At 40.0% G+C, this 25,886-nt stretch overlaps 1 protein-coding gene across 2 annotated transcripts in view; it reads left to right on the top strand.

Moving 5' to 3' along the window:
* The window catches only part of SLC38A6 (solute carrier family 38 member 6), a 105,838-nt gene that overhangs the window by 52,919 nt on the left and 27,033 nt on the right, over nucleotides 1-25,886 (top strand). For both annotated transcript variants that reach the window (XR_016315038.1, XM_089690766.1), the window contains exons 6-9: nucleotides 11,599-11,677; nucleotides 13,359-13,441; nucleotides 13,894-13,952; nucleotides 24,541-24,606. Coding sequence is in view for 1 of the 2 variants with exons in the window: in XM_089690766.1 (XP_089546892.1) it covers nucleotides 11,599-11,677; nucleotides 13,359-13,441; nucleotides 13,894-13,952; nucleotides 24,541-24,606 (287 nt within the window). In the remaining variant the exon portion in view is untranslated. The remainder of the gene's footprint in view (nucleotides 1-11,598; nucleotides 11,678-13,358; nucleotides 13,442-13,893; nucleotides 13,953-24,540; nucleotides 24,607-25,886) is intronic.

The following is a 25,886-nucleotide window of genomic DNA, read 5'->3' as shown; positions in this document are numbered from 1 at the left end:
TCAATCAGCTGTAGCTATACCCATAGCTCGAAACCGATCCACGGAAAGGGCCGAAGATGTCGGCTCGGTCATGTGATCAGCTGTATCCAATTACAGCTGATCACATGTAAACAGGGAAATGCCGGTTATCGGCATTTCTCTCCCCACGAGCTGTCACGCTGACACTTCGTGAGGAGAGGAGAGCCAGTAATCGGCATTCCTCGGAGGGGACATGTACACAGATCATCAGTGTGCCCTGATGATCTGTGTAGCCCCAGCAGCGCCACCTGTCAGTGTCCATCAGTGCCAGCTCTCACTGTTCATCCATGCCACCTGCCAGTGCCCATCAGTGCCACATTTCAATGCCACATATCAGTGCCCATCTGAGCTGCCTTTCAGTGCCACCTGTCAATGCCAGGCAGTGCCGACTATCAGTGTGCATCAGTGCTGCCTATCAGTGCCATATATGAGTGCTGTCTTTCAGTGCCCATCAGTGATGCCTGTCAATGCCCATCAGTGCCACCTATCAGTGCCCATCACTGCAGCCTCATTAGCGCACATCAGTGAAGGAGAAAAATCACTTATTTACAAAATTTTATAACAAAAACTAAGAAACTTTTTTTTTTCTTCAAAATTTTCAGTGGTTTTTGGTTTAAGAAAAAATAAAAAACCCAGAGGTGATTAAATACTACCAAAATAAAGCTCCATCTGTCACAAAAAAATAAAAATTTCATATGGGTACAGTGTTGCATGACCGCGCAATTGTAATTCAAAGTGTAACAGCGCTGAAAGCGGGAAAATGGCCTGGGCAGGAAGGGGGTATAAGTGCCCGGTAGGCTTGTGGTTAAAGGTAACCTCAAGAGACCTTCCAAAATGCCCAGAATGCACTGAAGAACAGGAAAAAAATTAACTGTTTCAGACATTTTGAAAGAATTCGAGAGACCAGAAGGAGAGAGAGCAGTATGTGTTGAGATGATCTGTCTTTTCTGGTTGTCTTCACTATGGATCCCATTGTGAGCATAATGCGCCACGTTCTACCATTTTTTCCTTCACGTGAAACCTGGAACTGACTGCGATGGTGTACTGGGTCCATTTGAATACATGGAAAACACTTTGTATGCTTTTCTGATGATGAAAAAAGGCTCTGGACAGCCTTTTTGGATATGGAACAAGTAAAAAATTCTTCTAATTGCAAACGCTTATAAATGCTGTTAACCACATTTACAAGCATTTGGCGTTTGAAATGCTGATAAAATCTACTCCTGAACGCAAGTTTGGTGCGTTCAAAAAAATGACTAAACTCAACTGCCTGTAAGCGATTGTAAATGACATATACATGGACACCTAGGAAAACATTAGGAAGAGTTCAGGGGCTGCTGAAAAAACAGCAGAAAAGCTCCCGAATGTCAGTTTATCAGCTGCAGTGTACATTTTGTCACCAAAACAACCAGATGGGTGAATCTCCCTGATGGGGACAGGGACACAAGAACTTGTCACAGGGTGTAACCCTTTCCCACTATGTCAACAAAAATAAGAAAAAAAATATTTTTCTATTCATTGAATTTTTGTTATGAGAAATAATTATAATAATAAAGGACCAGTCCAGCCAAATTGCTGGATTTCGTTTAACTACTGACTTCATAGATGCCATAGAGATGTGTTGCAGGATGGCTTTCCGGATGAGGAGACTCCTCCTCTAATACATTCTCTGCAACTGAAACCAAATGAAAATTACAATAGAATTGTTATTATTATTATACAGTATTTATAAAGCGCCAATGGTTCACTCAGCGCTGTACATTACAAAGGGGGACAGAACATGTGACAGAACAATACCAATACAATGCAAAACATGAGGGGATCCAGGGCCCTGCTCTTTTGAGCTTACAATCTAGGAGGGAGGGGGTGGTGGCACAGGAGGAGATAGCTGTGGGTGATGGAGTGGTAGGAAGAGTGGAGGAGGTCGGCAGGTTAGCAGGGGGTGAGGTAGGCTTCCCTGAAGAGATGGGTTTTCAGGGTGCGCCTAAAGGAGAGTAGAGTAGGTGATAATCTGATGGGTTGGGGCAGGGAGTTCCAGAGGATGGGTGACACCCTGGAGAAGTCCTGGAGGCGGGCATGGGAGGAGGAGACCAGGGAACTAGAGAGAAGGAGGTCTTGTGAGGAGCGGAGTGTGCGTGCTGGGTGGTACTTGGATATTAGGTCGGTGATGTAGTTCTGTGTAGTATGGTGGACAGCTTTGTACGTCAGTGTTAGGATTTTGAATTTGATCCGTTGCGCAATCGGAAGCCAGTGGAGGGATTGGCAGAGGGGGGTGGCGGAGACAGAGTGGTTGGAAAGGTGAATAAGTCTGGCAGCCGTATTCAGGATGGACTGAAGCGGGGATAGCCAGCGGCGAGGCAGGCCAGTGAGGAGGGAGTTGCAGTAGTCGAGTCGTGATACGATGAGGGAGTGGATGAGCTGTTTAGTGGTTTCTGGGGTTAGGAACGTGCGGATTTAGAGAACGGTTGCAGCAATGAGCATTCTGCTGTACTAACAGGGTTATTTATTAAATTGCTGAAATGTTATATATGTCAGTGTGGATTTTATAGAACCAATAGTGTCCATAGTGTAAATTACCCATCGGTGCTGGCTGGCTACAGCTGTATACTACTAAATGAATACTTCTCTGGTTGTCATAGAATAATGTGCCTGTTTGTACTACCAGAGCTCAGCATTTTTGTTGATTTTTTTTTTGTTGTATATATATTTTTGTACGTTATTCTATACACGCACGCACACGCACGCTCGAATGTGTTTTTATGTATCAGTTGTGTTTATTCCAGTTTGGAACTCTTGAGCCGTAGATCTAAATCATAATAACAGCATCTTTGGGATCATACCGCTGTCATCTGTCTGTCAAATACTCAGGCACCAGCCAAAGAAACCTGATACTTTTCTTTGGAAATGCAACTGCGTCTTCATTGAAAGTTCAGGAAAGATGTCATGTTGGTGAGCAGATGTAGTCTTCATCTTCCCATTAGATGTGAAGCCACAGTGCCATCTGCTGGCCATCTGCTCTTTACTTTGCAGCACCCTGTCTGTATGCAATTGCCAGCAACCAGTCTGGTTTAAGGGGTTAGGTTCCGACTATAGTTGGATTTACAGTGCAGCCAAGTAATTTACAGTTTACCCCAGAAGCTTACAGATCATGGTGCAGTATAGACAAATCAAGCTTCCTTTTAAATTACATACCTGTAAGCCAATCGCAGCTTCTGCAAATTCTGACCCAAATAGTGTCATTCTGAGTGATAATTTCTGTCCTGTATTTTAACTAGGATGAGTGCACTGAGAGCTGACATTTGCTTCATAATCACACATCTGCGCAGTGCACGCTTTTCCCCTTTCATAGTAGTGCTGAGTTCAGGGAGAGCAAAGGAGCTCTGCACATGTGAACTTGTGGATGAGGGAGAGAGCACTGTGCATGGGCAGATTTGTGGAGAAAGGAAAGTGCATTGTGTATGTGTGGATTTTGTGGGCGAAGGACAGCGTAGTGTGCATGTGCTAATTTGTGGGCAAGGGAGAGTGTACAGTGCATGTGTGGATTTGTGGACAAAGAGTGGTCTGTGAATGTGCAGATTTATGGACAAAGGGGTGTGCACTTTGCATCTGTAGATTTGTGGACAAAGAATGCATTGTATATGTGCAGATTTGTGGACGAGGGAGAGCGCACTGTGCATGTGCGATTTGTGCACAAAGGACAGCGCACTTTGCACGTGCAGAATTGTGGACAAAGGGCAAGTGCACTGTGAATGGTGCAGAATGGTGGACAAGGGACGGAGGACAATAAGGATTTGTGGGCAAGCAATACAGCAGCTTGCCTCTATTTGGTGTTTTTTGGTTTTGGAGGTATCGGAATTGTCCTGGCTTCGCTTTTTAAATTGCAGAATGAGTCACCGATCTGGTACAAGTTTGCAGGACTGAGGTTTGACTTTGCTAGCTTCAAACCATTTTCAGATCAATGGAACACTAGGTAGTAAAGCCAGTGGAGAGCACCCATGTTTCCATTGCTGCTGTTATTATTATTATACAGTATTAGTGCCAAAAGGTTTGCTCAGCGCTGTACATTATAGCGGGGGACAGTACATGAGACAATACAGTAACAAAACAATACACAAGGGGGTCAAGGGCCCTTCTCTTTCGAGCTTACAATCTAGGAGTTTCCTATAATTAGATGTATTGTGCCACTGAGCTTTAAATTCTTCTATTTTTGTCACTGTGCCATCAGGCTATGTCAAAAACAATAGTATGGGCATGCATAGTGTAATATATAAGCTGAACTTCACACAAAATTTACATCCAGGATGAGAGCGCGCCTTCCCAAGAAAGTGTGGCTAGAGATTGCTGGTGGAAAGCCTGCTAACGAACATTCTGTGATTTGACCATAAATGTCTGGATTGGCAAATGCTCTCTAATGTCTGCAGGTACCTTTTTACTTGGGCTGTTTGGCTTCTTTTTTTTTTATGTGTTTTTTGTTTTAGTTGCTATGTTTTTTGTTTTTTTTTTATTTGTCTTGGATACTTCTAAATTACTTGTGATTTAGGTTAAGTGACCTTTTAAAAAGTGATTCTTGTAGCACTCTTAATAAATGAGAGCTGCCATGGTGACCTATAACTCTTTCAGAGCTAGCACCCCTTAAACATAAATTATAGTGGCTATAGGAAGTCTATTATTTGGCAGACAGTGAAAGAATTTGACACTTTCTGTCCACACCAGCCATGTCTTGCAAACATTTATTATATAAATGAAAGACTCCCAAACTTTCAGGATAAACACACAACTTCCTCCCATAGTGCATCTGTTTGTTTAGCAATCCCTAATTAATCCTTTAAGTAGTTGACAGCCTCCCCCTAAGTGCTGAAAGTCCAGTTGTTCCTATAATTCAGTGTAAACATGCTTACTTCTCAGGCATTAGAATGTTATTAATGGGAAATATTCCATTTTAGGCTGGAATCTTTCTCCTAATAGTGTATATAGACAAAAGATAAGTTAATAATACATTTAAAAAAAAATAAAATTCTAGGAGGTTTCTCTAAGCCTTTATTTTTTTTTACCACGCCCATGAAAACCCATCCATTTTGGGTAGATAGCTTAAATTGCATTTATTGAAATCTCCATCTTCTATAGTAGCTGGGCTCCCATTAATTCATGTGCAGTTCTGTCTAAACGATTGTGCATACCTTCCCTGAAGTCTGCATCACTTACATATGACGTGTAATGGGCTACATTTTCCAACATACTTGGACTCCATTTACACCAGCGGGTTCTTGTTATGCTCCCTAGAATGCATACCTGTTGGTGTGTGCTGTGTCGGGGAGATGCTACGCATTGTTGCAACTAATTGCTCTGTTTGTTTTTCATGTTTTAAACATTACTGAAATGTCACAAAATTACATTTCATTCTACTCTTTGCACTGCTGTGCATTGTGATGTAATGTATTGCATCTCAACTAGCTATGCTATGTAAAAATGCATTCTGACCTATACTGTGTTGGAGTGAACTGACCCAATAGAACAGTGGTCTCCAAACTGTGGCCCGTGGGCCAGATGTGGCCCTTTGCTTGCATATATATGGCCCATGGAGCACTATTCCTCCTACTGAACCCATTGATGAGGCCACTGCCACAAACAGTGCAGTATAATTCCTCCTACACCCAGAGATGGGATACTATTCCTTCCACTGATGTAAAGGATGGAACACTATTCCTCCCTCTGGTACCAATGATAAGGTAATATTCCCTTCACTGATGCCAATGATGGGGCACAATTCCTCCCTCTGATGCCAATGATAAGGTACTGTTGATGCTATTAGATACTATTTTTTACTCCCACTGACCACCAAGCTTGAAGCATTGTTTACTTCCACTGACACCAGAGTATTTTCCACTTCCAATTCAGCCTTCATAAAATGTGAAGGACAATAAACTGGCCCTTTGTTTAGAGAGTTTGGAAGCCTCTGCAATAGAGCCTAAGGCAGATTTTTGTCTGTGAATGGACTCAGGACTGCTTTGGGCAACACTGCCCAGTGGAGTCCTACATCTTTGGTGTCAATGAGCCCTTAGCTTCATCAGCTAAAAGGCACCTTGAGGGATGAATAAAGAGAGATCGCTAAATGCTAAACTGGGAGGGCTATACAGCTTTTGGAGATGACAACACATAGGACATCTTTGAATTTAACATGGCAGTCCTTTTTGTTTTTTTTTGTTTTTTTGTTTTTTTTCTTCACATATCAAAGAGATATAACCCAACATCTTCAAAAGTATATTTACCAGAGAAAAGAGACCAAATAAGAGGAGTTCATTGTTGTGGTTTACTACACTTTAATCAACAACATTGTTGTGCATAATTTGATTGTCTTCTCTGTAGGTCGAAAACCAAGGTGCTGAAGCATATGTATAAGTTAATACGTTCAAAAATTGTAGTGACAATGGTGGCAGATTCAAAGTGAGGCGCTAAAGTGAATAAAATTGCATCAGTGTCCCGCAGACTAACAGCGAGTAAGTGATATTTGCAAATAAATATAAAGTGACAATAGTGAACAGTCCAGTATAAAATATAATCATTCGGATAGGTAGCAAAAAATCTCCGTGATGAATAGGTGAAAGAAACTGTGTCTGTGGTCTTTGTGATGGACGTTTTCCCTACCTGTGGAGGAACTGGATATATTACCATGCACATTTAATATGCGCTTCTGGTGAGTGCATTCATACAGCATTACCTAGCACAGAGTCACTTTCACCTATTCATCACAGAGAATTTTTGGACACTTTTTTGTTACTTATCCGAATGATCATATTTTATACTGGACTGTTCACTATTGTCACTTTATATTTACTTGCAAATATCACTTACTCGCTGTTAGTCTGCGGCACACTGATGCAATATTATTCACTTTTTAGCGCTAATTTTGAGCGCCTCACTTTGAATCTGCCACCATTGTCACTATAATTATTCATTTATTTATTTATATATGCTTTATGCTTCAGCACCTTGGTTTTCGTCATATTTCATAGTGCTGCAGTCTACATTTTTTAATGTTTTTGAGGATATAGGAGTTCATCCTTTGATGCCAGCTGCTTTGTGTGAGTCCGTGCGCTCGCTTTTTTGCTTTTCCCATTCTCTGTAGGTCTGTTTTCCTCAGAGGCCGGCTCCCATCATACCAGTAAGTCACTTTGATAAAAAGCTGTAAAGTAGGTTTAGGTGTGCCACCTGCTTAATGCAAGTGGTATTTTGAGGTTTTATTTTCAGGATGATTGGTAGTTCTCAGAATGTATCACCTGAATTGTGAGGCCTACAGCAAACTGCAGGTATGATACCATTACTCATGGTACACAGATGCTGCAGGAAGGGCCTGAATCTCCAGGATCTGAAAATAACTGCCTATAGAAAACAGAAAATTACATTTCCTGGTCTTCAATATGTGCAAAGCTTTACAGAGGGTTAGTATAAAATTGTAGTCTGTGCATATATTCCCGTGCACTTGGCACAATTACTGAAGTCATTTTTTTCAAGTTGGTTTCCTTTTAATCAACTCAGCAGCAGGGTGTGCAACTCCTTGTTAGTTCAATAGATGGGGGAGAGCAACAGGGTCTGCACCATCCCAAGCTGTGACGCATCCTCCCAACTTTTTCTGAAGAAGTAAATATTCGAAACGGAAAAACATTGTCATGAATCCTTTGTTTGATGTCTACCCTGGCATTGACCTGGTTAATCACGCGCATAATGTGGTGTAATTCAATATTATTTCCCTAGCAGGGGCAGGGAGGTAGAGACGCTGCTGGATGTGTCTTGCTGTAGCAGGAGGCAGCTGTGTGTGTCGCAGACAGCGCTGAGAATCTCCCTGGCAGGAAAGATTCTATACTTAACGGGAATATATTTTTTCAGCCTGACCCTGTGACTGTTATTATTTAACCTTCCAGCAGGTATTGGGCCTTTATTATTCATGTTGCTCATGTTTCCTGTGAAAAGGCACTCTGGTTTCTCCATTTAATTCATTGAACTTGGGAGCTATGAATATTGCTGTTGTGAAAACATAATTAATATTCTTTCACTTCAGGGTGAAATGTAATGCGATCTGTGTCTTTTCCTGAGGACGGAAACACAGAGTTCAAAGTATAGCTGGCACCGTGATGATATTAAGATGCTGAAATTTTGATACATCTAAAATCTTATTGGTATTATGCAGCTGCGATTTTTCCTTCCAATGCATACGGACAGCTGCGATTAGACTTCCTAGATATTAAGTTGCTGTTTTTTTGAATATTTGTATACTTTGCAACAGAAACCGAGATAAACAAAGGAACTTGTCACTTCAGCACTCAGAAATAGTGGCGGCACCCATAATATTGCTACAAAGTTTTGAGTGGAGCAATTCAAATTGGAAGGGTAGGTGGTGCAGGCCTGCTCAAATCGGGGAGATCCAATGCCAGAGAGGGCACAAATGCCTAGTGCATTATCTTTGTAGCACTTTGTTACAAGTAAAGAAAGATATAGATTATACTCACAAGCCAAGTGGGCTGATAACAAATAAAACACACAAGATATGGGATAAAAACATCCGCTATCCAGCAAAGATAATGCACGAGGCGTTTGTGCCCTCTCTGTTTGTTTCACTTGCCAAAAGAACCTCTGGAGCCCATTCCCATCCATTTCTGTGTGCAATAATGTACATATAAACTCACATTTTCAGTATGGTTTGGCATCATGTCTCACTGTATACAGGTTTCTTAAGCTTTTTTTAATTTAAATTTTTTATTTATTTTTTTAACCTGCTTCATGCCAGAGGAACCGGCTAGTAGTAATCTCAGTTGCAGACTGAGAACAGTAAGCCACAGCTTTGCTATTAGCAACAGCACTGTCAGTATGTTATGTGTGCTACTTCAGTTGGCCATAGGACTTGCTATCAGGTCCGTCGGATAAGCAACCATACAGCCATCTGAAAGTTTGTTTTTTAACCTTTCCACACTGGAGCTGAATGGTCCTTTAGCCTGGGTTCTCACTGCAGCTTGCCAGGGAATGGCTTGGGAACGCACCGCTTTCCTGTGCAAGGGATTCTGGGAGGTGCAATTTAAGTATTAATTTTGAATGGGCTCAGATCGCACCAAAGAAGTGCAGACACCATTTTTTGAGCCGTATCGCATGGTCGTTTTGCACCATGCAATCCTGTCTGCACTTTTTTTTTTTTGGGGTGTTGTTAACTTTGTATTGACATCCAGAGCGGATCAGAAGCAGAGTGCGATTGCAGTGCAGGAAACACTCATGCATCACTGCGTTTTCCACACCGCATATGTATGAACCAGAGCTTGGTCTTCACCAAGCTGCTTGAAGATGGCTGAAGGCTTTGCAAATGCTTCATATAAGCTTGTTGTACATTCTGTTTTTATACTGCCCAAGTTAATGAGGGTGAAATATAAGTTTGGTTTTTTTTACATTTTTTACGCTAAAGGAAAATAAAAATTGTCAACAACACATGTTGACTTACGTTTTCATGCATTTTTAGTGATTTTAATAGAGAACAAACCAGGAAAAAGTGCACTGTAACAAAAAGGTGTGTTTACAGCCTAAATTCACTGAACTATTATGAAGTTATACTGAAGTTTGGTTACTGTCTCCTTTTAATCTTGCATTTTTTTGTTTGTAGTTGATTAAAATTGTGTTTCCATATGAAGTTAAAAATCGAGGTTACATACAAAAGCAAATCTAACTTTGGAATCAGATTGGCTGGAACATTTAATTGATTACCAGCGCAGTATTTTGCAGAAATGCCTTCAGAGAGATTGTAAGAAAGCAATTACCCCAACTGCCTGAGCCACATGTTTTCACCTTACCCACTTGCCCTCTAGCATACATGTGTATATATATATATACATCTTGGAGGGGAAGCGGTTATACTAGGATCATGGCTGCAGTTGCAACCACAATTCTTTTATTGCTTTTTAGAGCTGGCGATCAGCTTTCAGGTAAAAGCGATCCAAGAGGCTTTACTACTGCCCAATCACTTTTACAGCGCTCGGAAGGGACCCCCCTCCCCCCCACCATTCCTGGGCTCTACCATTCAACTGGGGAGCCTGAGACCTCTGTAAGCAGTGGGGTCAGATGCCCACAGAGGAGATGGAGGAACATACATTCCCCAATCTCCTCTGTGCCAAATAAAGCCAGAAGAAATGAGAATTTTGGCACTTCCAGTTTCAGGGCTGTTTTCTCTGTATGGCCAGGGAGGCAGCTGATCAAGCAAATCTATGTTGGAGGGCAGAGGAGAGATCAGGAGTCTATTACTCCGTGAAGAGTACCTGTCACTGCTCAAAGCTGTCACAAAGGGTGTTGTTCATACCTTGTGATAGCAATAAATTTGAATGAAAAAATGAAAGTGTAAATAAGATACATTTAAATAAAATGTTAAAACATCTCCTTCCCCCTGTGCTCATGCACAAAAGCAAATGTAAGTCCAGCATGCATATCTGAACAGTGTTTGTACCACACATGTGGGGTATCGCTACAACCAAGTCAGAGCAATAATTCTAATAGCACATTCAGAGTTCACATTTAACTGTAAAGTGGTAACTTCTAAAGGCTTTCACAACGTCTCCTATGGACTACCGTATCTTGTCACCATTTCACAGGGGTGCACAATTCTAATTCTTGTCATGTTTGTTATCGATTTACTCGGCACAACATCATCTTTTATATTTTTACAAAATAAATGGATATTATATTGTGCTTGCAAGCACTAAAATACATTTTAAGTTAGATTTTTTTTCAGAAAATTTGCATTTGATAAACCGGTGCACAAATGTCGTGTGACATAAAAAATTGCAATAACCAATATTTTATTCTCCAATAAATTTTCTAGCAAAAAAAATGCTGCTTTTTAAAAATGTCAAAATTGCTCTGAGCAGCAAGTGGTTAAGCTGGCAATACACTGTTGACCTTTTTTCCCCCTTCCAGTTCCATCATCCTTCGATTAAACAATTGAAGGAGCTGGATGGAAAATTTGTAGCCATTCAGCAGCTGCATCCGATCAGGTGCAGCTGCTATCCAGTATTCTGACAGACGCAAGTGGCAGTTGGCAAAATACAACAATCCAGCAGTGAGATTTTTCTCTCTGCCCTGTATGAAGGAATCTTTGGTAGGAGGAATCTGTTGGGCTTTGTCATTCAGCCTGTAGGCTAATGGTGTATGACCAGCTTTACAGGTCATAAAGGGCTTAATAATCACAAGTGGTAATCAAAATTAGGCTTTTAACTTCAAGGCAGCATGTTTTCTGTACACTTATACCTCTAAAGCAGGGGAAGTAGAGATTTTTTCCTTACCACAAAAGGTACAGAGTATCTTGGCTCCTCCAAAAAAGGCCCAACAGCCATTTTCTCCTTAATTTTAAATGTACCTGCAAAAGAAAAAAAAAAAGTAACCAGAGTCTGTAAGTCTTGTGACAATGCTTTATCCCTCTTATTTACTGCCCAGATTTAAGCTTACTAGTGCTTTTACAGTAAATACATACAATATATTCATTATTACATCTGCCAGAAGCATTTTTTTTTATAGTTTTCACTGGATAGTCATGCATACAATTTATTTTCTTTGCAGCCATGTCTTCCTATCTGTTCATTATCAAGTCTGAGTTGCCGACTGCTATTGCAGGGTTCATATCAGGTGACCACCATGGGTGAGTAATAAACGCAACTTGAATTAGTTAATTAGCAACCCTGAGCAACAAATAAAAGCAGGGAATTGCTGGGGAAGCTGCAAATCACTCTAGTAGTCGCTGCTATTACAATGATGGTTGTGCTGGACAACTGCCCCTCTGCATAATAACCAAAGGAGGCTGCTCCCTCTGCACTGCAGCCATTCCAAGGATGCCATGTATCTTTTTCAGTAATTACAAGGCTTTAAGACGTTCTTTGATTGGATGTAGAGGAGTGGCTGCCCCACCTCTGCACCTCATTCAATCAGTGAACAGCTTCTATTCATAAAGAAAAAAAAATCAAGGCTTTCAGTGAATATCGGCAGTGCCGACCAGCAACCCCCCATGTGGTTACTATGCAGAAGGGCAGTCATTTCGCACAGAACACAAAAAATCAATGCTATTGCTGTAGTATTGGCAAGTGCTACATTGATTTCCAGCTTTCACAGCAGTCACATGAAATATGCATACTTACATTGGCCAAAGCTGGGTCTGGATGTAACTATGCAATATCAATCATACCTGGATTGTAAGCTCTAACGAGCAGGGCCCTCTGTTTCCTCTTGTACCAAATTGTATTGTAACGGTAATGTCTACATTCATTTTGTATACCTTGTATTTTGTAACTGTTGGCGCTATATAAATCCTGTATTATTATAATAATAAAACGTAGGGTTCAGCTGTAAAGCAGAACGCCAGCTTACAATATTATAAATGAACAGCCTATTAAATTAAAAATAAAAAGCAGCTTTTTGTGTAATAATGACCTTCCACCCTGCACTGTATTGGTGCCATTTTGCTTCATCCTGCCCACTGCAGGTTATCAGACCTTGCAAATGGGTCAGATACCTGCTCCTTCAACCACACAATGTGGTTCCAACCTCTGGGAAAAGCAAAACTACGGCAGTTCAACACATGGGCTGCCAGAAACGTACATATATTGCACCTTTGTGTTGCTGATTCCCCTTGTGTCAGTTTAGTGTGTATGTAAATTTAAAAAGAAAATTAAAATTTATGAACACTGTTTATTACATGCGTTTTAACATTATTTTTTACAGCATATTGTTATTAAGTGACAATATTGTTCTCCTTAGTGGTCGGGGGGAGGGGGGGGGGTTATAATAGTTTATGGTCATTTTAATTTTGTTTAGGCTGTTTACTTGTTTGTAAACTGATGTTTTATATCATTGGTATCTAATCTTGGTTTAATAAATATTTAATGCAGGGTACATCCATGATGTTCAGTTTGTACAGCATACTAGACTTTCTAATGAATAAAAGCCCAGCATTTCCTGCATGTTTGACATCCGTTATATAACTGATTATACCACTTGGTCCTATGTCTTACAGAAGAGATTGGGGTTTCCCCCTCTTTCAGGCTATTCATAGTTGTGTGGAATTTGATCTGTCCCCCTATTCAGGTCTATTTGCAATGTATAGTAGCTGTAAGTCAGCCTACAGAAAGGTGTCCCTGCCTTGTGCTCATCACTTGCTGGCTGCTAGTCATGAATGATACCTTTGTATGCAATTCATCACCATGAAAAACACACAAAAAAAAAATATTAGTTTAGCCCTGAATCTCCATAAACACATGACATAGAAGAAAAAACTTGCAAAACTTTGTACATTTATTTTAAGAAAAATGGCTATTTTTCCTTTTTAGGGCCTGGTATCTTGATGGTAGACTGGTATTAATAATCACATTGGTCTGCATTGTGCTTCCATTGGCACTTCTTCCCAAAATAGGTAAGACCGATAAAAAATAAATGTTTTAAATCCCTCTTAATGGGTTGGCAAGGGTTGGCAAAGAAGAGGGGGGGGACCCATACAAAGCCGCAAGACTGTTTTTCCATTTGGGATGCTTTAATTTGTTTCAGCCAGGGGGCCTGGCTTGTTAAGCCCTTTCGTGGGCTGCAGTAGTGTGCTGTCTGTTATAAAAAAAAATAAAATCTTTACAGGAGAACATTAAAGGGCAGCCCTTACTTATGGCATTCCATTAGCAACAAAGCTCGCCCTAATTCGGCCCTACTAAACGACATGAATGATCTGTGACAGGCACTGGGCTGGCTGTTATTCCGAGCTGTAAGCTCCAGATTCCACACACTGTATAATAAAACATACCAGAAATGTAAACCCTTAGCCCTGCATTAAGATCAAGTTCCATATAAATTGCTTTTTATTTTACTGTTATTTTACAGGCTTTCTTGGCTACACAAGTAGTTTGTCATTTTTCTTTATGGTCTACTTTGCCATTGTGGTAAGTTCTTAAAATAACTTTTTTTTTTTTTTTTTTCTGAGGGTCTTAAGTGGCCAAAATGACTTGCTCCCTTTTCACTTCTTTAATGAGTCCGTCATGAACAGCACAATTTTTTTTACATCTCCTAATGTATTTTTATCACCTCCACCCTTTGTCCTGTGTTTTAGGTTGTGGCAGTTACAGGAGAGAAATAATGTGCGCAAATGAATTTTCATATTCCACTTTTAGGAAGTCTTTATATTTTAATGTATCCATGGAGAGCACATATCATTTTATACCTTGTATAAGTATGAAAAGAAAGAGGCTAACTTGGGCTCAGCCCAAAATTTTCAGCTATTAAAACGAAACGTGCTGCACCCAGCTGATCGTTAGACTTCTATGAACAGCCTTTTGGAGAGCTTTAAGTGAACCCGTATTTCATTTGAAAAGGTTAAACGTAGATGTCACAAGATGCCAGCTATACTTCATTGACTAGAAAAGCTTCTATTTTGCTTCCCTCTGATCGTATGTGGAGTCTGACTTTCCTGATGTCAGTGGTCATCCCCTATTCAAGTGAGAGTGTCTTTACGGGTCACTGAGTAAAGACTACTCTCTTATTTCTGGGCTTCCAATGGGGTGTCCTGTCTGTGCTCAAAAATGGTTGAAAAAAATTGAAGGATTTATCAAAGAAATATACACACATGCATCAGGCTAATGCTTAAAGCATAGTTATTTTGCAGCATTCAAAAGTAGGATGCAGAATGTGTATGCATAATGAGCAAACAACTCTCATACACATATACCACCGAATTCCAAAAAGGTTGGGATGTTCTGTGTAATCTACATAAAAACAGAATGTAATGATTTGCAAATTTCATAAATCCATACTTTATTCACAATAGAAGCATATCAAATGGATAAACTGAGAAAATGTACCATTTTAAGAAGAAAATAAGTTAAATTAATTTTGAAATTCATGGTAGCAACATATCTCAGAAAAGTTGCGACAGATCAACAAAAAGCTGGGAAAGTACAACCCAAATTCCAAACAAGTTGGGACAGGGTCATGTTTACCATGGTGTAGCATCACCTTCTTCTTTTAACAACAATCTGTAAACATCTGGGCACTGAGGAGACCAGTTACTAGAGTTTTGGGAGAGGAATGTTGTCCATTCTTGCCTGATAAAAGATTCTAACTGCTCAACAGTCCTGGGTCTTCTTTTGTCGTGTTTTTCGTTTTCAAGATGTACCAAATATTTTTAATTGGTGAAAGGTCTGGACTGCAGGAAAGCCAGTTAAGCACCTGGACTCTTAGTATGAAGCCATGATGTTGTCATGCATGCAGTATGTGGTTTAGTATTGTTCTGCTGAAGTATGCAAGGCCTTCCCTGAAAAAGACATTATCTCGATGGGAGCATATTATACTCTAAAATCTAGGTAAATCTTTTAGTATTGATGGTGCCTTTCTGGATGTGCAAGCTGCCCATTCCATACGCACTGATGCACCCCCATACCATCAGAGATGCAGGCTTTTGAACTGAGCGTGGATAACAAGCAGGAATATCCCTCTTCTCTTTATCCAGAGGACATGGCGCCCATGTTTGCCAAAAAAAAAAATTGCAAATTTTAAATTCATCTAACCACAGAACAGTTTTCCACTTTGCAACAGAGCTTTTTAAAAGAGCTTTGGCAAAAAGAAGACAGCTGCGTTTCTGGACCATGTTCAGATATGGCTTCTTCTTTGCATGATAGAGTTTTACCTTGGATGGATTTTTGGATGGCACAGCAAACTGTTCACAGACAGTGATTTTTGGAAGTGACCTGAGTACCTGAGCCCATGCAGTGATGTCCATCACAGAATCATGCCTGTTTTTAATTCAGTGCCGACTGAGCGCCCGAAGATCAGAGGCATCAAATATTGCATTTTAGCCTTGCACACACAGATTTCTTCAGATTCTTTGAATAGTTTGCTGGTCATATGTACTGTAGATGGTGAAATATTTAAAAGAGAAGTATGAGTTCACAAAAAAATTAACCACTTGTACTCATGTAGGTGGATGCAGCATGCAGAACTGAGAGATCAAGCACATCTGATTGCTCAGCTTCCAGTTTTCAGTCTGTAGAGAGCTGGTGACTGTCAGTCACTGTCGCTCTGTTCTGACCCCTGCCATCAATTTCAAAATTACTTTGTTTTTTTTTCTTGAAATGGTACATTTTCTCAGTTTTAAACATTAATATGTTTTCTATTGTGCATAAAATATGAGTTTATGAGATCTGCAAATCATTGCATTCTGTTTTTATGTATTTTTTACACAGCTTTTTAGGAATTGGGATTGTATATTCACAAACCATACTAAGAAAATAGGTTATTTTTCAAAAAAAACATTAACACAAATTAAAAAGATTATTTACATTTAAATACATGTCAAAGCTGTGCTGTGGCAGAGCTGTTTACATCTCAGGATTGAATTGACAGAGAATAAGAAAGGTTTTACCTGACAAAGGATTGTTATCTATGTATTTTTTCTCTATGCTTTTAGCAGATTGCCCAGACATCAGAAAGAAGTTAAAGACTTGTTCTTGTTAGAGATTCATTTTGTAACACAGTCTAGGGTTACAGTGCTCTTAAAAATGTAAGCTTTTTCCTTCCCTTTTTAAATTAAAGCAGAATCCAATCATGCTGGGGTGGCTGGCATACTTTATAGTACATTATGACACACTTACCTCTGGATGTGCTCTCCCCCAATGATGTAAGGTTTGAGCGCCCTATGTCCACTCTATCCCTGCTAGTGCCATGCTATTTTCCTCTTCTGGTTGGCACTGATGATGTAGCTCCTGCGCATGTGCACTGAAGTTTGATTATATTGCCACCCAGCTTAATTCCCAATGTCTCGAAGATGCAAGGAATGAGTCGGAACTGTACATTTTACTGTGCATGTGCCACAGTCAGTGTAAATATTTTAGAATCAGGTAATTAACCGCTTGCCGACCCTCTGCAGTGTTTTTACTGCGGCAGGGCAGCACCTGTACGCACAGCACCGTCTTTTAACGTCGCTGTGCAAAACAGGTAGGGGGCGCGCGCCTGCCCTGCCCGTCGCGCCGATTTTGGCAGCGGGTGTCCATCACCGGCTCCCGGCGGGTCAAGTAGTCACTGACCGATAGCATGGCTGCATTGTTTACATTGCAGCTCTGCTATCTGTCAGGTCAGAGCACAGCTGAACCTGAGAGAAGACTTTATCTCTGGAGATCAGCATGTTCCTGTGAAGTACACCCCCGCTCCCTAGTAAAACACACACAGTTAACCCTTTCATTACCTAATAAAAGTTAACCCCTTCCTCCCCAGTGCCATTCGTACAGTGTCAGTGTTTTTTTTTTCCACTGATCACTGTATTGGTGTCACTGGGGATGTCAGTGACACCAAGTCAGTTCCCCCTTAGTGTCAAAATGTCCGCCATAGTCCCGCCATAGGTCGCTGATCACCGCCATAAGTCGCTGATCGCCACCATTATTAGTATAATGAGAAAAAAATCCCAGTATCTTTCCCGCCATTTGTAGATGCTATAACTTTCACGTAAACCAATTAATTTACACGTATTGGGATTTTTTTAAGCAAAGACATGTCGCGGAATACATTTTGGCAGAAATGTATGACTAAATTTGATTCTTAAATTTTTTTTACTGGACATGTTTTATAGCAAAAAGTCCAAAATAATGTTTTTTTTCTCAAAATTGTCAGCTTTTTTTTTTTTATAGCGCAAAAAATAAAACCGCACAGGCGATCAAATACCACCGAAAGAAAGCTCAATTTGTGGGGAAAAAAAAGGATGTAAATTTCATTTATGTACCGTTTTGCATGACCGCGCAATTGTCCGTTAAACTAGCGCAGTGCTGTATAGCAAAAAAATGGCGTAAATTGCAGTATCTATACCATAGTTTGTAGACACTATAACTTTCACACAAAGCAATCAATGTACACTTATTGGATTTGTTTTACCAAAAACATGTAGCAGAATACATTTTGGCCTGATTTATAATTAACTTTAAGTTTACTATATATTTTTTATAGCTGAAAGTAAAAAATATTGTTTTTCTTTTGTTTATAGCGTGAAAAATAAAAAGCACACAGGTGATCAAATACCACCGAAAGAAAGCTCTATTTGTGTGATAAAAAGGACGTAAATTTTGTTTGGGTGCAGCATTGCATGACCGCACAATTATTAGTTGAATTAGTGCAGCGCCGAATAGCAAAAAGAGGCCTGGTCAGGAAGGGGGGTAAATCCTCAGGAGTGCAAGTGGTTAAAAGTGTTTTTTGGCAGAAGACTTACAAAGTCTTTTCTACAGTACCTTGAAAAAGTATTCATACCCCTTTGAAATTTTCCACCTTTTTGTTACAACAAAAAACATAAATGTATTTTATTGGAATTTATGTGATAGATCAACACAAAGTGGCACATAATTGTGAAGTGAAAGGAAAATGATAAATAGTTTTCAAAATGTTTTACAAATATGTTAAAAGTGTGGCTTGCATTTGTTGCAGCGAAAAGTGGTTCTGAAAAGTAGTGACTGAATAGTCACTACTTTTCAGAACCACCTTTCGCTGCAACTACAGCTGCAAGTCTTTTTGGGGATGTCTCTACCAGCTTTGCACATCTAGAGAGTGAAATTTTTCTTTGCAAAATAGCTCAAGCTCTGTCAGTTGAATGGAGAGTGTCTGTGAACAACAATTTTCCTTTTCAATAGATTTTTGTTGAAAAATGTTTGCATTTAGAAAATACACTTGCAACTGCAGTCATGTGTACAGATAGAAGTAAAAAATCAATGACAAACAATTTGAGTGCGGTTGTACATAAAACAGTAAACCCGTAACAAGTGTCAAGATAAGTGGTATATCAGAAGGTACACAGATCATGACATATGATGAAAAATTTTTCTAATGTGGATAACAGGAGAAAAACTATATGCCTATAACACGAAACTAGGTGTTTGTGAGGAAGACGTCTGTCTATAAAATGAGCCAAACTAAATATCAAACAGACAGGTATATACGAACAAACCAAAAATCATCCCCGCGGGAGAGCCAAAAGAAGTAAAAAGAAAGGAGAGGATAAAGGAGCACAAGATAGAAAGAGAGGGGAGGACATCAAGATCCCCCAAGCTCAAGCTGTAAGGTCTCTGTATTTATAGCAACGTGAAACTGGCCTTTGATATAGAAGGATGGGTGTGTTGGATCCACGGGGTCCATATTTTAAGGAATTTTTCATGGGTATCTAAAAGGGTATGGGTATCTAAAAGAATTCTAGAGAGCTTTTCATTGACAAAAAATAAATCTAGGCGGCCGTTAACTTCCATGAAAGGGGCGAGCTGTTGTTTCCATTTGCTATGGTTTGTTTTGCCGCCAGTAATATGTAGGTAGCCCGTTTAAATTGGTGTTTGGTGAGGCCCAGGGGTTTCGGGTGCAGAAGGACATGCCACAGGTCCCTTGGGAAGGAACAGGTGAATAAAAATTGTAAGAGTTTAAGTACCTTTTGACCAGAACCTGGAGCGCATAGGACATGACCACCATATATGGAGGACGTCTCCTGGGGTAGGGCATCACAGAAACAAGTGCCGGCAGCTGACTGGTGAAGATGTGCCAGGCGGGATGGAACCAGATACCATCTTGTGACCGTTTAAAAGGCTGATTCAATAGTGAGAATGTTAATAGAGCAGGAAGTCTCAGTAGTCCAAATTTGTGCCCAGCAGCCCCTATCTATAGTGCTTTTGAGGTCCCTTTCCCACCTGGAACAGCAATTTTCATGTCTTGCCTCAGATTCTCAATTGGATTTAGGTCTGGACTTTGACTGGGCAATTCTAACACATGAATATGCTTTGATCTAAACCATTTCATTGTAGCTCTGGCTGTATGTTTAGACTCGTCCTGCTGGAAGGTGAACCTCCGCCCCAGTTTCAAGTCTTTTTTTTTTCAAGACTCTAACAGGTTTTCTTCTAAGATTGCCCTGTATTTGGCTCCATCCATCTTCCCATCAACTCTGACCAGCTTCCCTGTCCCTGCTGAAGAAAAGCATCCCAACAACCTGATGTTGCCACCCCCTTGTTACAGGCTGGGGATGGTGTGTTCAGGGTGATGTGCAGTGTTAGTTTTCTGCCACACATAGCATTTTGCTTTTAGGCCAAAAAGTTCAGTTTGGTCTCATCTGACCAGAGCACCTCATATTTGCTGTGTCTCCCACATGGCTTCTCACAAACTGCAAACGGGACTTCTGGCTTCTTTCAACAATGGCTTTCTTCTTGCCACTCTTCCATAAAGGCAAGATTTGTGGAGTGCACGGCTAATAGTTGTCCTGTGGACAGATTCTCCTACCTGAGCTGTGGATCTCTGCATCTCCTCCAAAGTTACCATGGGCCTCTTGGCTGCTTCTCTGATTAATGCTCTCCTTGCCCGGCCTGTCAGCTTAGGTGGACGGCCATGTAGGTTTACAGTTGTGCCATACTCTTTCCATTTGCGGATGATGGATTGAAAAGTGCTCCGTGAGATGTTCAAAGCTTGGGATATTTTTTTTATAACCCTGCTTTAAACTTCTCCACAATTTTATCCTCTTGAGGGCTTCATAGAACAGCTGTATTTATACTGAGATTAAATTACACACAGGTGGACTCTATTTACTTATTAGGTGACTTCTGAAGGCAATTGGTTCCACTAGATTTTAGTTAGGGGTATCATAGCAAAGGCAGTTAAATACAAATGCACTACACACTTTTCAGATATTTATTTGTGAAAAATTTTGAGAACCATTTATCATTTTCCTTCCACTTTACAATCATGTGCCACTTTGTGTTGATCTATCACATAAAATCCCCACAAAATACATTTACGTTTTTGGTTGTAACATGACAAAATGTGGAAAATTTCAAGGGACTGTACCTAAAGATCCTACCTGCTGGCAAATGCTAGTTTTCAAAGTGTACTTCTGCTTTAATATGCAGATATACCAGGCACATAAGCTAAGAGTAGCATTAGTAATAATAATGATTCTATTAATTTCTGTAGCACTAATGTACAGAAAACAGTTAACTGGATGTAAAATGTTTGAATCTGCATCAAGCTGAATTTGGAAGGTTCTGTTTTATCATGAAAATAATTTCATTCAGGCTTGCATAGATTGCATAACTTCCCTGTTTGCAATATAGAAATCAAATAAGCAAATAAATGATTTTTGACAAGGAAATGTTCATATTGCAAAATTATCAGCTGGACATGTTCAGCTGGCAATAAAAAGGTTAACCTTTAGTTGATGAATTGGGGTCACATAGCTTGTGCCCCTTCACCAGCTGCTGTGTTTATATCACTAGTGTGACCTTTCCTGTGACTGTTAGGAAGGAGTTGCACTTGTAATATGCAGTCATTATACAGTGAGGCCTGCAAACCTTTTGTGATTACCATCATTTTGGGTCCAATTAATGCAGTAAAATTCATGTGAACTATCACCTAGTGTTTACATTTAAAATGTCTGAAATATGACGTTTCCGGGATTCTTTTGGAGTGAGTTTGGTTATTTGCATGTGATGCAAATACCAGGTAACAAATATGATTTTTCTATTCACGTCTAGATCAGAACTATCATATCTTGGAACAAAACTGGTCATTTTTAAATTCTGCGAAATTACAAATCATAAAAATCCAACATGTAGGTATCATACGAAGAGCGGTAAGCACTTGAATGGACATTTAGGGTGCCCAAGAAGCAAACATACAGTCATGGGTAAAATAAAAGGGGATTAACCCAAAATAAACCAAATTTATTCATACAGAAGGTAACTTCAATTCATCATTAAGATCCATCTGCATAACAGAATCTCCTTAGAAAATTCTATTGTGTACACAGAATATACTGATACTATAACAAAATAGGCATTAGCCCTTCTATCAATCATTCATATGTTATAGGACTTGTGTACAGAATGTTATGATGAATGTATGTACACGTTTCACAGGATCCACCACTTGCTTCCTCAGGAGAGTAAAGGGAAAAAGAAGACAGTATGCAGAATATACCTGTTTACAATAAAACAGACATAGGTTTCCAAGAATACACCTTAGATCTTACAATATTGTATATTGTATAAAAAGCATTATACAAAACAAAAAAAAGAATACATACATAGTCATAGACAATTTTGAGCATGTTCCCATTGGGTACCAACCAAGATACCAACCAGACAGCAAGACTGGGCACAGACCGTAGCAACATACCCCCCCTTCCCGCTTGCAAACACAGGGGTCAGTAGGGCCAAACGACTACTGCAATGGGAAGACAAGGAAAGGCATAAAAGAAGTGGAGTTACCATAAGGTCTCAACTGAATAGAAACTGTTAAAAAGATGTAAAAGTCCTACCATGATGGTAAATCACATGGATGTATAAAAGCAGAATCTTCCAAAACACGCTGAATTTCAATTCCCCCAGAAAGGCATGTATGAACATAGAGCAAACATGGGTCAGAATCAGATCACAGGCTCACAAAGAATTGTATGATTAACAAGGTACCATTAGGAGTTTCCAGCCTATAATACAGAAAAGAAACACAGAACTGTGTGCAACATTCAGTAGCTATATTCACCAGTGGCCCACTAACTACCTAGATGAAATTATAAGTGCATTCCACACATGGGTGCCTAGGTGAAGCCACATGACATGTTACCTGCACGTGCTGATCAACAGGGCCACATCTCTCTGTGACTATTCCAGGGAGTTACCATCTGAAATTCAAAGGAAGTGTGGATTCTCACCATAGGTTCCAGATTTTTGAAATTTTGAAGGCGATTTCAATTTCTGTACATAACTTTCTCATAATGGACAGTCCGATGATCCCCTGTGACATTATTTGGGGGGGTATCAGTTCATGTGTCAAAGTGCTTTAGCCTTTTGGGCCATGAACAATATTTACCTCATGAAGTGTGCCTAAAGTCCATCTAAATAACAAACAGGCAAATAGCTAGTGTACATGAGAGACATCTTGGTTACTGGCTCAAATCCAGCCAAGTTTGTATGTTTGGTTGGATTGGAGAAGGATTAGAACCTAGTTTGGGTAGAGTGGGAAAAGGTCACAGGAGAGGTTGAGGAGATTTCCCCTTACTTTGTGTGGTCAGCATGATGGGTAGTGAGAAGAATGCCTCCAACGTGGACACAAACCACATCAAAGCACTTTCTTTAATAGAGTGGGAAGGGTTGGCAATGTGCCTTTGAAGGCCGGTTCACACCAGAGCCGTGTGGTAAACCTGTGTTCTGTGCACTTTCCCTGCACTGTGTTCAAAATGCACTGTACTTGCCATCTGCAACAGGTGTCAATATTAAGTTATTCAAGTGTACAATCCAAACGCACAAGTTCCTGCATTAAAAATGGCTGTGTGTAAGTGCGTGCTGCAGCGACTGTTGGCTGGAACCGAACAGAATCGGCAAGGGAAAATGTCACCAGCACACCAAGGATCACCAATATGGGTCCAAACGTTTTATTGAACGATCACATAGTTACAGCAAGGCAACGTTTCAGAGTCTCTCAGGACCCCTTCATCAGGCATGTGACCTAATATTAAGTTATTGACACCATAAATGCAGGTCACAAACGCAGTGTATTTGCTTGTGTCGGATCTTCTATACCATGCGATGCTGTTGCATTTATTTTCCAAAGATAGTGCATGCACTACTGGTGTGGTGTTTTGCGATTTCAGGCAATTTAAAATAAATGGGCTGAATCACACAGGAATGTACAGCTCATTCCTGTGTGATTCCCGGTGTGAACCGGCCCTAAAGGAATAAAAAAAACATGGTCATTGTTTGATACACAGTACTTTAGTGATCCATAAAGCATTTAGTTGGAGTTTGCACCTACTTTAGTAAGGTGCTAAACTTAAGAGATATTATCAGGCTGTTTGTGGACTATCTAACAAGCTAGGTCCAAGTTTCAGAAAGATAACATTAAACAGATAAGTCTAGTGTTTTGATACTTAAGGATGACATCTATTTGTACAGACCCAAAGGTAAAGATTAAAGGTAGTGTGTCCTCGGAGGATATGGCCTGTTTTCTCCAGTCCTCAGGGTATGACAGTGTTGACACATTAACTTATCTTCTCTGCCACTCATCTTGTGGAAGTTCTTATTAATGTGTCATTTCAAGGTGATCTAATGACACATGCTTGAGTAATGTATAGATTTACAGACACCAGAAGCACTGACAGCCATGGCACATTACTACCAGTTCTGGGGTTATAGATGGTATGCTTTCTGTGTTGCGAGCTATAGGTATTTAAATTAGCAATTTTTCTTTTCCTTGTATATAAACCCACATTTTATTCAACTGTATTTATCTTGTAGTGTCAGCACTGTAATTTTCAGCCCAAGGAATTTGTGTTGTACACAATAGACAATAGGCAAGCTGATTTCAGATACCATACTTCCAAAGCAATTTTGTAAATGCCAGGAAAGATCTGTAAGGGACAAATTGTGTGAAGCCACCTTGAGATAGGATTCTCAAGATACCTACAGGTAGATGCAATTCTGCAATCTGGGCTACATTTTATGCTACTCTGACTGAACTGAGTGTTTTCATTTACAGGTTGTGGCTAAAAAATGGTCCATTCCTTGCCCCCTTCCTCTGAACCACACTATGATAAACATGGAGGTAATAGCATTATTACAATATATAGTATAAAAATCTTGTTGCATGCTTTAAGGTAGTTTGAAGTGTATCAATAGCCAAAACATTTTAAACATTGGATAGAGCAGTGAAACCCCTGTCAGGTTTTTGCCCCCCAGTCACCATTGTTTTTTTTTTTTTTTTTTTTTTTGGCGGCCGCTGTCACCAGGAAAAGAAAGTGACTGGAAATCCAAAATTTCTCAAAAAAAGAATCAAACTGAAGGCTATGGAATTTCTTCCAACTTCTGTCAGAGACAACTTTGTAAGAGCGGATTTCGCATCCCTTTCTGCTGTCTCTACAAGACCGGAAGATACAGTTAGGTCTATATATACAGTATATTTGGACACAGGCACAATTTTTATTTGTTTTCAGATATTTACCAAAACATATTCAAGCTATAGTTATATAATGGATATGGGCTGAAAGTGCACATGCTTAGGTTTAATTTGATGGTATGTACATCCAAATTGGAGGAGGGGTTTAGAAATTACAGCTCTTAAGAGTAGCCATCCCCCCTTTTTCAAGGGACCAAATGTAATTGGACAATTGAATATAATCTCAAATAAAATGTTCATTTTTAATATTTTGTTGAGAATCCTTTACTGTCAATGACTGCCTGAGGTCTGGAACCCATGGACACTACCAAAGACTGGGTTTCCTCATTTCTGATGCTTTGCCAGGCTCGAACTGCAGCTGTGTTCAGTTGTTCTTTGTTTGTGGGTCTTTTTGCCTTTTAGTTTTGCCTTTAGTAAGTGAAATGCATGCTCAATTGGGTTGAGATCAGGTGATTGACTCGGCCATTGCAGAATATTGCACATCTTTATCTTCAAAAGCTCCTGGGTTGCTTTTTGAAGTGTGTTTTGGATCATTGTCCATCTGTACTTTGAAGCGCCGCCCAATCACCTTTGCTGCATTTGGCTGAATGTAGGCTGACAATATATCTCTGAACACTGCAGAATTCATCTGGCTACTTCTGTCTTCTGTCACATCATCAATAAACAACAATGACCCAGTGCCACTGGAAGCCGTGCATACCTATGCCATCACACTGCCTCCACCGTGTTTTAGAGATGACATTGTGTGCTTTGGATCATGAGCTGTTTCAAGCCTTCTCCACACTTTTTTTTTTTTTTCTTCCTATCAGTCTGGTACAGATTCATCTCAGTTTCATCCATCCAATGAATGCTTTCCCAGAACTTGTCTGGCTTTTTTAGATTTTTTTTGGAAAAGTCTAATCTGGCTTTTCTATTCTTCAGGCTTATGA

The sequence above is a fragment of the Staurois parvus genome, unplaced genomic scaffold, assembly GCF_062004578.1.
Source record: "Staurois parvus isolate SC_StPar_1 unplaced genomic scaffold, SC_StPar_1.0 ptg000542l, whole genome shotgun sequence".
Taxonomy (NCBI): domain Eukaryota; kingdom Metazoa; phylum Chordata; class Amphibia; order Anura; family Ranidae; genus Staurois; species Staurois parvus.
Note: the sequence above shows the minus strand (reverse complement) of the source record. Positions and strands in the feature narration are given on the sequence as shown.